General features: G+C 33.6%; 1 protein-coding gene across 12 annotated transcripts in view; it reads left to right on the forward strand.

Moving 5' to 3' along the window:
* LOC121130161 (voltage-dependent calcium channel type A subunit alpha-1) overlaps window positions 1-12,795 on the forward strand; it is a 90,764-nt gene that overhangs the window by 12,852 nt on the left and 65,117 nt on the right. For all 12 annotated transcript variants that reach the window (XM_040725910.2, XM_040725906.2, XM_040725905.2 and 9 more), the window contains exon 2: window positions 5,975-6,351. In XM_040725910.2, the coding sequence (XP_040581844.1) occupies window positions 6,133-6,351 (219 nt within the window). In that variant the 5' untranslated portion in view covers window positions 5,975-6,132. The remainder of the gene's footprint in view (window positions 1-5,974; window positions 6,352-12,795) is intronic.

A 12,795-nucleotide genomic window follows, 5' to 3' on the forward strand; every position in this document is an offset into this window, starting at 1 on the left:
TTTTTCTCAATAAGGTTCAATGTACCATTGGTACGAGGGACCTTTGAAAAGTCTATACAAAGTCCAAGAGATGACACTACTGGGGTATATCGAAGTTATGCTATGTTAGTAGCATCTCTTGAAAGAAAAAACATACTTTTAGCCAGGTCCTTCTATTTTGCGTTTGTTTGAATGGAGGAATCGGCCGGAAATATTATGGGGACTGTCTTTTGGGTTCACAAGGAATAATCCTAAATGACCAGGCACCGTTTTGTTAAAAAGTCAGGTAGAGTTATACTAATTAAGTATGGGTAAACATGATAGTATTAGAATTATTCCCTTGGAACTAGGACTCTCTGTGAACTCCATATTCATAAGATAATGTAAGATGTGTGTTCAAAAAGTAAAGTGATATTTTTTTGGAAAAAATATTTATTTATTCATCAATATTTATATTGTTCCGTCAAAGTGATCCCCCTCAGATACAATAGATTTGTGCAAACGCTTTTTTCAATGCTTGAAGCACTTCTCAATCGTTAGAAATCAAAACTTTAGAATTTGATAGACTTTGGTGGTTTTTTTTAAAAATTTTATTTGTTTTTCTTGTTCGCCTGGCCATCATTTATCACTGCATCATCTGCATTAACTCAAAACTAGCTTCTTGCAGAGCAAGAAATTTTTTTCATATAGTGAAGGAAAATTTCATCAAGATTTGTCACTTTATTTTATCTCTTTGATCCCTTCCAACTTAATGGCTTATAATTTTCTTATAAATTGCGTGACCTCTTCCGCTTTAAGTTTTATTGTAAATCTTTAAAGTTATACCATAAGACGCTTATCATGTGTTTTAATCCACATGGAAATCTATGGCTTTTTTTTATTTGAAAATTTTTACTCATATTAACTCAAAAAAAAAAGAAGAGAATCCTTGTTTTAGCCTTTGCAAAGCGTGAAAGGATGCAAAGGTACTTTTTTCTTCATGAAAAAGAGTCAATATTACATTTTTATTCACACAACAAGGTCAGGACTCAAAAATTAGAAAATTTCAAAAGCCATTTTCAATTATAAATATTTTTATTTATGCCTTTTTATGGCCAACTTTTGGAACAAAGGTTGGTAATTCAACCATTTTCTATACTTTTTATTCAATATGTTCCCCTCCATTCTGAATTATGGCCTCAATATGGGGACGTACAGAAGCACAGCTGTCCTTGATGAAGTCCGAGAATAAGTTATTCCACTCCTCCGTGACCATGACTTTCAGGGTATCAACATTCAGGTAATAAGTATTTCGTCTTTATCTCTAAGACACCCCAAACAGAAAGGTCCAGGGAGATCACGTTGGGTGAAGACGAAGGGCAGAAGCCCAGAAGGAAGCCATATTCTCCCTGCATAATGCACTGTCATGGGTAGACACATAATTGTCCCTAGGGAACGTCCTCTTCAACCATAATAAGACATGGTACCTGAGGACCTTGTCTATCTTTTGTTTTCATAACTTTGAAAAGTAATAAATAATAGTATAATATCATTAACAAATAGGAATCAGAAATGCAAATAAAACATTATTTTCCTGCTGCCGATACTAATTCTGATTCCGGAACAAACACCAGATTATCAGATTAAAAATACTGAGGGTACTCCGAAATATTTATATTTTATTAAATTATTATTCTAATTACAATAATGAATTTAGAGATGTCAGTATTTTTTTTATATAGGTTTTTTGAACAGAATATTTTATGACCTACATTAAAATGTATTCCAATTTTTTAATGGAAATATGATTTTATTTAGCCTTTCAAAACATTAACGATGAATTTCTGAAATTATTTTGATTACAGTTCAATTCAAGAATCAATAACTATACATTCTTAAATTGAATAATATTCGTGAAACTTGGTTCATTGAATCCTCTCACTTGAAGGTTTTCTCAAATGATTTAATTATATTTCTGTGTAATTTAAGATTTAAATTGAATTAGTGTGAAAATATGGTTTAATTAAGAAGATGAAAAAAGATAGGATCATTAATAGATACAAGGGTCAAATTGTTTTTCTTAAAACGACTATTAAAAAAATATAATTGTTTGCGATTAATAATGATGGATTTTTGAAAAAAAAATCAAGAAATTTAATATTTGAATTTTTCTTCCTTAGAATTTAATTTTTTCTCTTTTTTTTTTGTAAAAAACTATGGATTTTTGAATTTTTTTCCATAAAATTAATTTAATTTCTTAAATTTTATGCGAATAGCTATAGGTTTTTGATATTTTTTTCAAAAAAATTTAATTTTGGGACTTTTCATCAAAAATTCAAAGAAAAATATATTTAAATAATCATCTGGTTTAGTATGGGACTATATATATTATTTAAATAATATACTCGTGTAGTAATGTAATTACCAATTAGATGCTAATTATTCCTTTCATTTTCTTAAAATTGATGGAGCTTAATCATAGTGGAAAATGCACTGTTTTCGATCGTTTTGATGTACTAAATTTTTTCTAGCGTCTGCTTTTGCTACGTCAAAGAATTTCCCTTGTTATTCCTCATTGTCATTACTCTACGTATTTTATCTATATAGGTTCTATATGACGTAAAAAAGGATAAATTGGGCATTTTTCCTGATTTGATCTTTGTTCAAGATTGTTTGATGTTTGCTTGCCTTAAAAAGTTATCTAAAACCTTCTTAGAGTAAAAAAAAAAAAAAAGTTTTGTGATCCATTTCCATACCAAATACCCTATTTTTTTTTGTTTTTTTGTAAAGATATGTATATAGTAGTTTGATTTAACTTAGCGACAACACGAACATACTTTTCTTGGAAACACTTTGACTCAGCATAAATGTCAGACTATTTGTATTTATAGAAATATATATATATATACCGGGTTTGTAGTTGAAATGGGACACTTATTGATGGCAGGAATAAGAAAAACCCATTCAACTGAGACTTTGTTTTGAAAAAGAAATAATAACAATACAAGCAAACAAAAATGGCCTCTATTTTGAAACAGCAGGAATTACTTCTCTTTTCGCGGGAAACACGCACCAATAGAGATCTAAAGTAGCATAAGCTCCAATCACACAACCTGTTTTGTGAAAAACATCATTTTTGATAAGAAGTTCCTACTGTTAAACTCATATTAAATTTTTATTATATTGTATAATATTTGTTGTAATTGTCATTTTAGAAAATAAATTGTGTTATCGAGTTAACGGCGTGAGCTACGATCCAACCGTTATTCTTTACCCCTTTAAAACACACAATGCATTGAAGTACATGTCTGGATCCTGGGTGAATTAGGAAACAAGTTATTTAACTATTAATTATTTATTAAAGCCAAAGAACATGTTTTAGTCAATGGATCAGTCCTCAAAATTGATGGTGAGCTCCAGATGGAAGCTGTTACAGACCCTTTGGATGCAATTGGAGCTCATGAAGAGTCAGGCCTGGTTGACAGAGGTCTTCAGGGCGCAGGTCCTGTTCTGAATTCTCCTGCAAGCATTGGACTCCACGTGCATAGAGATGGAATAGTCTGGGATTTTCACTGTCTGAAGTACTTTACCATAAGTGCATGTTGGTTAGGAGCCACTCTTGTTTTGTTATTTTTTCCCCGGTGTGGGCAGGTACTCCATCTTGTTGGAATACCAAGGGAGAGGATGTTGACTTTTTCATCTTCCGGACCACGTCAGCAATTGAGGAATTGGGCTCTTGAAGGTCGGCTTTGTGCGGTTGACAGACACGGAGGGATTCCTGTCTACCGCCGGAGAGTGTTTGAGGTCCTCCCCGACCTTCAATCGCAAGAAGACTTTCTAAATCATCTTTTTCGAGGTCCCAGTCTACTCCCAGATGGTCTTTTGAGACAATCTCTTTCGGAAGACGCTCTCAATCCTTTTCTCGTACTGCGTGCTCATTGTAGCGACTAAGTCAATATTTTTTCTTAGCTAATTCTAATAGGTAATTATGCGTTCTACAACATTGTTCATGGAAACATTGTAAAAAAATTATTCTTAACCTCTCAAAATTGACATAATAGAGATGAGTAAATAATAACGATAGTTTAAATAAAGTTCGAACCGATAATATAAAAACAGACGAATATGTGATGAAAATGTTTGCTGCAAAATAGCCAGTCGTGGGACAAGGGCATCGAGTCTGAAGCCCTCAAGGCTGCTGTTTATGAGTATTGGAACTGCATACCCCCAATTACATTATCACCGTCTGTCAAAGCTTCTGGTGGTGTATCAAGCCCATTATCAAAGTCGATAAAGGCTACATTGAAGATTGGAAATTGTTTCAAGGAATGTACCAAAATCTGTACAACATTTAGTTCAGTGTGATTCCCTACTTTCAGAAACTTAACAGGTTAACATTCCATATACAAAGTATCTATTTTTCAATTACAAACAGGTAAATATATTTTTTAGGCCAAATTTCCCAAATTGTCCTTGAGCAAAAGTATAATATATTTTTAATTTGCAAAGCATAATTATTTAATTATTACAATTAATAATTAAGTAACCAGATGTGCTCAGAATAACAATGATTACCCCTGAAGATTTTTCTTGGAGTTATAAGAACAGAACTTTGCATTCACTGACTTCCTAATCTGTCCTACAGAACAGGTTAGGAAAATCTTTTACTGGTCCCACAGTTTAAAAAATTGTGATTTACGCCTGTGTGCGTGTTCATAGGTGTTGATGTAAATTTGTAAAAATATGATTATACGATATTATAACTGTATTACAATGTCAAATCGAACTTAAATGCCAACTTTAGACCAACTTTTTTGGTTCAGTCTTTATTTAGGATTGAAGATAGTTCTGTCCAGTTCAATCCGTCATATTAGTCCCAAAAACCTTAAAAATTCAGTCCTATTAGATGTCACTCATTTTATTTCTTCCTCTTTTAATCAGCTATATTACTGATAGTCCGAAGGACCATCCTTGGACTGGACCGAATAATTAAAAACTGACACAAAAACACTCATAAATGACGCGGAGTAACAATTTGATGATTTGGGGAGGAGTATAAGCAGTGAGGAAAATTAGGTTTATTTTTTAGCTTGTCTGTCTGTTTGGAATTGGTCATAAATGAAGAATACTGTTGTCATTAGCATTTAACTCCTGTCCGTTTGGGTAGCCTGTATACTCTACATATTATCCTCTCCAACAGAACAATCTGTCTGACCTGGACGTTCAGACAACAAGTGTTCATATAAAGCTGTGAAGCATCAGTTTTTACATCGAGTGCAAAATGCTTTAAATATAGAATACAATCAAGGACTCTCGAGGTTGCCATCAAATGTTCAAATGATACACGGGGAATTGGGTTCTTCTAACAATTTTATAAAAGAAATAACCAATCATATTTATTGGGAGTGTCAATGTTTATCTAAAATTTACGGGGGACATTATTAAAATGGTTTGTATTTTATTCAATAAACAGCTGGGTAAAGAGGAATACTTTTATACTTCGAAAAATGAGAGATTGTTGATGCAATTATTATTATACATTATTATTGATAATCTTTACAGAAATGTTTTATTGAAAATTTAAAAACTCCAATTAATCTGATTTCTAGATATTTATTTGAACAATTCCTGATTGTCCTATAAGTATATTATGGTATGTTTTAATCAGAATGTAGGCCTTTAAATGCATGCCAATACAAAAAAAAAAACCAACTAGGAAGTTTAAGTAATTGTCAGACTGGGAGTAGAATTGAAGATCAATGACCAACTGTTTTAGTTTTAGAAATTAGACTTGTTCAAATTCCAGAGTCAAAATGTAATGTATTCAAGAACACACCCAGTATATATATATATATTATTTTCTTTTCAGTCGAAAGGCATACAAAAATAAAATAAGTTTAATTTTTTCTATTTTTAGAATACTATTGAATGATATATATATTTATATAATACTAACAATCCCTCTATTCTTTGTAAATACACAATTCATTTTTCATTCTTTCTTCTATATTTCTAGGGCGCATCGTCATCAATGTGAAACAACGGGGGATGGCGTATCGGATGGAATACTTTTGTTATAGATGAACTCTGTTAAACGATAATTACTATTACCTTCATAATTAGTAGGAGTAGCCAAAGATTACCTACAGATCCCTGATATAATTCAAAGACACCATGGGTAAGAAGAAAAAGACGGAGGACAAAAAGAAAGAGGGACCCACCTCCCTTTTCATTCTGAGTGAAACGAATTTCATTCGACGAGCAACCAAGTTTTTGATTGAGTGGCCTCCCTTTGAATATACCGTCCTTTTAACCATCATAGCCAATTGTGTCGTACTTGCAGTTGAGCGCCCCTTACCCAACGGGGACAAAACTGAACTTGCCAGGCAGCTCGTAAGTCGATTTTTTGTATCTTTATTTTTATTTACAGTGTGATCCTATTTAGTTTTAAATATTTACAATTTCCCTTGATTAAAATTAAAACAAAAGGTTTTATGAGAGGATTTATATAGCAAAATCATCTGAAAATAGATCTTGCCACAACTTTTATTCAATATGTGAGCCCTCAGCTCTAATAATTTCCTCGAAAAGAGGCCTAAATCCCTTGGAGACCTTGACAATGTATCCTGACACGACCTGTGTCCATTCCTTCTTCATAGAAGCCTATGGATACTGGGCACTCATGCAAGGAGGAGCCAACATCCTCTCCTTCATACGCACATAGATAGCGTAGTCCCAGGGGTTAGCGTCTGGAGAGGAGTGCGGCCACAGGTTCCAAAAAAGTGGAAAGTTGTCTCTCAGGAAGGCCTGTGTCTTAGTGGTGTGATGACAAGGAGCACCGTCTTGTATGAAAACAAAGCTGTTCTCAAACTGTTCTCTGTTTCAAGGTAGTATTTTCTGTTCCAGAAGTTCGGTGTGATCATCTGCATTGGGCCAATGAATTGTCCCATCACATCATTTTACTCTTAAAATTCACAATTCTACAAAGACGTTCCTCTGAACAATTGACAACAAAGGCACTTAACACATGATCAATTTCCAAAAAAAAAAAAAAAAAAAACATTAATCCAAGGTAGTTACTACTCTACAGACTTTCTCATTGCAATTCATTGAAGCTCTCTTGATTTTTTTTATTTTTTTTTGTGTGTGTTTGTGTATGAATGTCTGAGTCTTTTGAAGAAGAAAAAGAAAATGAAAGAAAAGAGAGAAAGAACGTGAAGTGCCCATAAATTGTATGAGTCCCTTTGTTGTGCAATGTTTTCTACACATATACAGGGTGTCCTGCGAAAAGGTTTTTTTTTCTCAAACATAATTTTCTCTCCAAGGAGTTATCAGATTAAAAAATAAAACCAGACTCTGAAATCTTGATGTATTTTAATATAATTTAATGAATAAAATAACTTCCACCCAAATTACACTCTCCATACGAAGCCAAAAGCGCGAGCAGGCCTTATACACATGTTCCCCTGGAAAATCCTGGAATTCATTCTTGATCCAACAAATAAGTTTGTCTTTTGTATTGCAATTTTTGCGATCGTGCTCCACAGACAAAAAATACATCAAATTAAAATCCGGTGAGTTTGGAGGCCAAAGTCCGGATAGAAGAAGCCGTCAAAATATTCATGGAGCCTTTGCAGACTCTTTTTTCATATTTGGCAGGGAGCCGTTCCTGATGTCACATGTAAGTCCTATCAACCATGTCGATCCAGGGTTTCGCTTTGGAGTCTAGTACGTCCAGATAGGCGTCTGTGTTGACCCTTAGGCCTTGGGAGAACTCTTCAGTAGACATGACGTGACCTTCATAGCGTACCAACCATCATGTGGGCTAGGGGAACTTTGTCTACATGACAACAGGGAAATTTTTGGGACATGGGGAACAACCACCGGATCCTCTGATTGCTAACATTCCTGTCCTGGCAGAAAAATTTCTTTCCGAACAAAAAACAGAGGATATTTTAATGAAATTGATGGTTGAGGTTGTTGAGTAAGTTCTTTTCCTTGGCTTTTTATCTTAAGATCAGGCCCTTCCTCACCTTTTATGAGGTTTAACGAAGAATGTGGAGTCGGGTCAACTACTTTGATCTCCCAACTTATTGGGATATTTGCGGGATTCTGGTTTTCGACCTCATCCCGCAATGAAAATACCTCAAAATCACCTATAAAGTCCTCAAATTCCCTCCTAATCTTCCAAACGAACGTCTCACTGAGTCTCAGAGTTTGAGCAATTGTTATGTTGCCATTCTAGTGCAGATTCCAAGGAGGGCTCAGAGCCTTTTCCAAATTTTTAGGACAAGGAATGTGTCAATTTTTTCCCCCCAACTGGTTCAGGTTTGAACAAGCTATCTAGCAAAAAAAATCTTCTGTCTAGGTGCCATTTTTCCCTAAGAGATATAGCTAAAGTTATAGTACAGATAACCTGCGCACCCTGTGCATATTCACTTCAATTCAATGATTCCTTCTATAAATAGGAGAACGTTTTTTCTCTTTTCTTTTATTTTCCTTATTTTTCCTCATCTTGTGCCCTGCTTTCTTTTTTCATTTTTTCACCTTCCAATCGGAATTTTATATGGATATACATACAGACAGAAAGAAAGACAAACAAACGAACAAATGTACATACAAAAATATCTTAACCCTCCATAATTTGAACCACAATATTTCTTAGCCTAAACTTGCATTCTATAACCTGATTGGTTGTAAAGCAGTCTGTACTCAATCAACTTCATCTTCTTGTACCAAAAGTAGGCTTTTCACTTACACTATATTGGACGAGATCCACTCTCAATGAAGAGCAGTCGAACATAAATATCATGTCATTAAATATTCCGCAGTTTGGGGCCTTTAAATATTCGCAGGTCCATGATATATTAAATCTAAAATATTAAATTGTAATGAGCCATTGATTACAATTAAAGAAGTGAACTTTGAAGCTCAGCCTGTAATCGATATTGGACAGTTTGAAAACAAAGCTGGAAGAAAAACGCCCACGATTGGTCAGAGATGCCCAGAGCAGTAGCAATCTCATGCACCTTCATACTTTAGGGTCATCCATCACCATATAAGGGATTTTATCAATTATTTCTGGAGTAGTAAATTCAACAGGGCGTCCAGAACTTTCAGCGTCACTTGTACCTATACGGCGACTCTGGGAATTTTGAAACCACTTATAAACTGTTAAAATCCAAGGGCCCATCATGTTTATCAAGCTTCTTTTTATTCTCTTGAGGCGCTTTGTCTTAAAGAAAATAATGTTAAATCAACTCCCGCAATTATTTTTTCTTCATTTTTTGAAAATCCCTCCTCTTCCTCGATTCAAATGAATGCCTAACAGAAAGAAATAGACCGATTTGGCTGAAAGATGATGTGAGTTATTCTAACAGATACTACCAACTAAGCTTAACCTCGATACGCCCCTGTAGTGTCATTATAAAAGTGAGATGTAGCCCAACACACACACAAAAAAAATGTGAACTGGAAATTTAAAAAAAAAATAATAATTGAATTTTTTTTAGAATATCTGTTTATTTTTGTAAAAAAGCTGTCGATTTTTAAATTTTTTTCTAAAATTTTTTGATTTTTTTTTTTCTAAAAATTTAATATTTGAAATATTTTTTCAAAAATATCGTTGTGGATTTTTGAAATTTAATTTTTGAATTTTTTTCCAATTAGAAAATAATTTTTTTAATTTATCTCTTCATTTTTTTCCTAAAAAAATCCCACTAAAAAGCCCCTCCCCCCAAAAAAGTTATATACCGGTAGTTGCATAAATACGCAGACTATTTGTGGCAAATAATCAAATGTGTAATAAAATTCGTATGACGTATTTTTTTTTTGAGAATTATATAATAGAGAATTTATTCTGGTATAAAATTTAATATGACTACTGAATATAACCGCCATCAGCTGCTATAACACCCTCCAACCGCCCGCGGAAGGCCTTGCCCACATAGATGATGGATTGGTCTTCTATGGCTGCCCATTGCTCATTGTCACTGGCCTTCTATGAGTCCAAATTCGGGTGGCAGATAGCAAAGGCCTTCTTCTAAATTTGCCACCACACACTGTAGTCAAGGGGATTCAAATCAGGTGATTGAGGGGGCCATATGTTTTTGTTCCAAAATGGCATGTTGGCAGCGAGTCAATCCTGATTCATTCCAGAGGTATGGGGAGGTCTTTCAGACCTTTTCCCTCCTTGACAAGCTTCTGGACCTTGAACACAGTAGTCTTGGAGAGTCCAGTCTCCTTGATTATCTTCTTGACAGACCTACCGGATCGGAGAAGAGTTGCAACCATATGACGTTTGGCCTCGTCATTCATCGTAAACAACTTTGTTTGATGCGAGTAAGAAAAACAAAAACAAAGCCAAAAGATTTACCGAGTTACTTGTGTTTTTTATTTCCGGTCACGAAACCTCGAGATATAAGCATTTAAAAATTAGTCTGCGTATTTATGCAACTACCGGTATATATATGATTCTATTTACGCACCTAGATTTACATCAATTTAGACATAAGTCCAAGTAGTGTTGTCTCGGTCCTTATTTATTCGGTCCGGTACATTCTAAGCACCAGTCCTATCGGTCTATAGGATTGACTGCCCTTGCGACCGGTCCTTCACTATTGGTGTTAAGAATTTTTAATAAAAAAAATCGATGGTTTATTAAAGCAAATAAAATGTATGAAATATGTATTTAGATTATTGCACAAATCTTGCAAAAAATATTTAATTTTGTACGATAATAAAAAGGTATATAATTAGTTATATAATGGAATAACCATCATTAACTTTACGAAGGATCGATTTTACATTCTTTAAGTACCAACATGTGGGACCAGACTGGACCGGACTCCAGTCCTCGGTCCGAAATAAGTACCGACACAACACTAGCTCAAAGTATTAATGAAGAGAAATAGAAATAGTACGTATTTTTATAACTATAATTACGTATTAAGCCTTTTTAAGAATTTGGAAAGTCCTTCGATGATGCGTAAAAGTTCGAGTACCCGAAGCCAGTTTGACTCACGGATATTTCAGATAATACAAGTTTTTGGATATATACCTTATCCGAGTACTTTGGATCCAGGTCTAATACCCATCTTAACTCTATACTAAGGTACGTGAGGGCACTCAGAACCTTAAGGATATCTCATTATTATTGATCGTTCTCCTGCTCCAAAAATCATCTACAGGAAAAAAATACTGAACAAAAGAGAGAAAAGTTTTTTTCCCTCTCACCATTTTATCTTTTTTAAATGATCTGTAAAAAAACAACCAAATTGACTTTCTATATCCTTAGACAAAATTCAGAATAAGAAAAAAGGGGGGGGGGGGAAAAAAAGGAATTTAAATAGAGTCTCAAAAAGGTTGACAATTTATTTTTATCATTTTTTTTTATTTTAATTAAAACAAAATGTCATTATTGAATTTGTATATAATTTCTGATAACAGTTTAAATACAGGGGAATCTTTTTTAACGAACTTTTTATTCTATATCAGAGCTTGGCTAGCTTTCAACTTTTTTTTTTGGGAGTGGGGTCTAGGCCCAAAACAAATCATCAATACCGTTATATAATGGCCTATATATAAAATTTCTAATGCCGATCCTTTAATATTTTAAATAATAGTAAAAAAAAAGAGTACAGTTTTGCTATAAATTTTAAGAATTAAAAGTAATTAAAAATCTTGAGCTTTTTTGAAGGCAAATATTCCCAGGACGAGTCATCCATCGGCAAACTTTCTATAGGCAAATTTTACAAAAGTGAGCTATATCCACAAAACTTATTCCATTAAAATAGCAATGTCTACACGTACTGCAAAAAATTTTGTTCATGTTTATTTGCTGTTCAATTTGTTTCTTCTGAGTTTTCCACCATTTTTTTATCATAAAATATTTAAATGCAATATTTATAAAATTATAAGACTCAAGTAATAATTTATATGGTGATTTTTTATATTTTGACGGATATATTTAATAATTTTTTGTGGCCGTGACTTTGAAAAGTATAAATAGTCACATACCAGTAATAAATAATAGTACGTAAGAATCGAAATCGCAAATGGAACATTATTTCCCCGATGTCGAATTGGTATTCTTTCCAGAACAATGGATCAAAAACAATTTTGTCTTTAATTTTACACTGTTCAACCTAAGCAATGGCTGGGAATGGAGGCCATGAAGAGAATAATAATAAATAAAAAAGAGCCAATTTTGAGCGGAAAGAAATGTTTTCTATTCCGGGACTTTTCTGTCCATATATTATGTTTCCTACAAGTTACAAGTCTTATAACACCTTATTGAATTACTTGTGTTGGTCGGTCCATTATTGGTCTCAGTCGATCACATGATCGACTCACTTTGTCGATCCACACACACAAAAAAAGAACCAATAATAAAAGCCTAGCCACTTAACTCGGTCCTGCATCGATCTACAGACTGAAAACGTAGACCACAAAAAAAGAAGTTTTTAAAATTATACAACCGGCCTCCGGAGTCAACGGATTGTTCTACTTATGAAATAGCAACGATAATGAATTATCATAATCTATATACATTATTTTTAAACAGGCATGTGAATTCATATATTTTCATTTCAAATTTTTATCGATTCAGACCCTGTTCAATCGACTCACTCAATTTAGACCTATGGATAGTTGGTCCAGTTCATTTAGTCTAAACTTACCCAATACTAGGAATGACCAGACTACTCATTTGATGATATCATTTTATTTTGATCATTTTTTATCATAATTTTCTATGTACTAACGACGGTAACTGGCATTGCCCAGATTTATTAGGCGTCGTCAAACAGACAAACTTTCCATTTAGAAATATGGAAG

This window comes from Lepeophtheirus salmonis, chromosome Z, assembly GCF_016086655.4.
Source record: "Lepeophtheirus salmonis chromosome Z, UVic_Lsal_1.4, whole genome shotgun sequence".
Taxonomy (NCBI): Eukaryota; Metazoa; Arthropoda; class Copepoda; order Siphonostomatoida; family Caligidae; genus Lepeophtheirus; species Lepeophtheirus salmonis.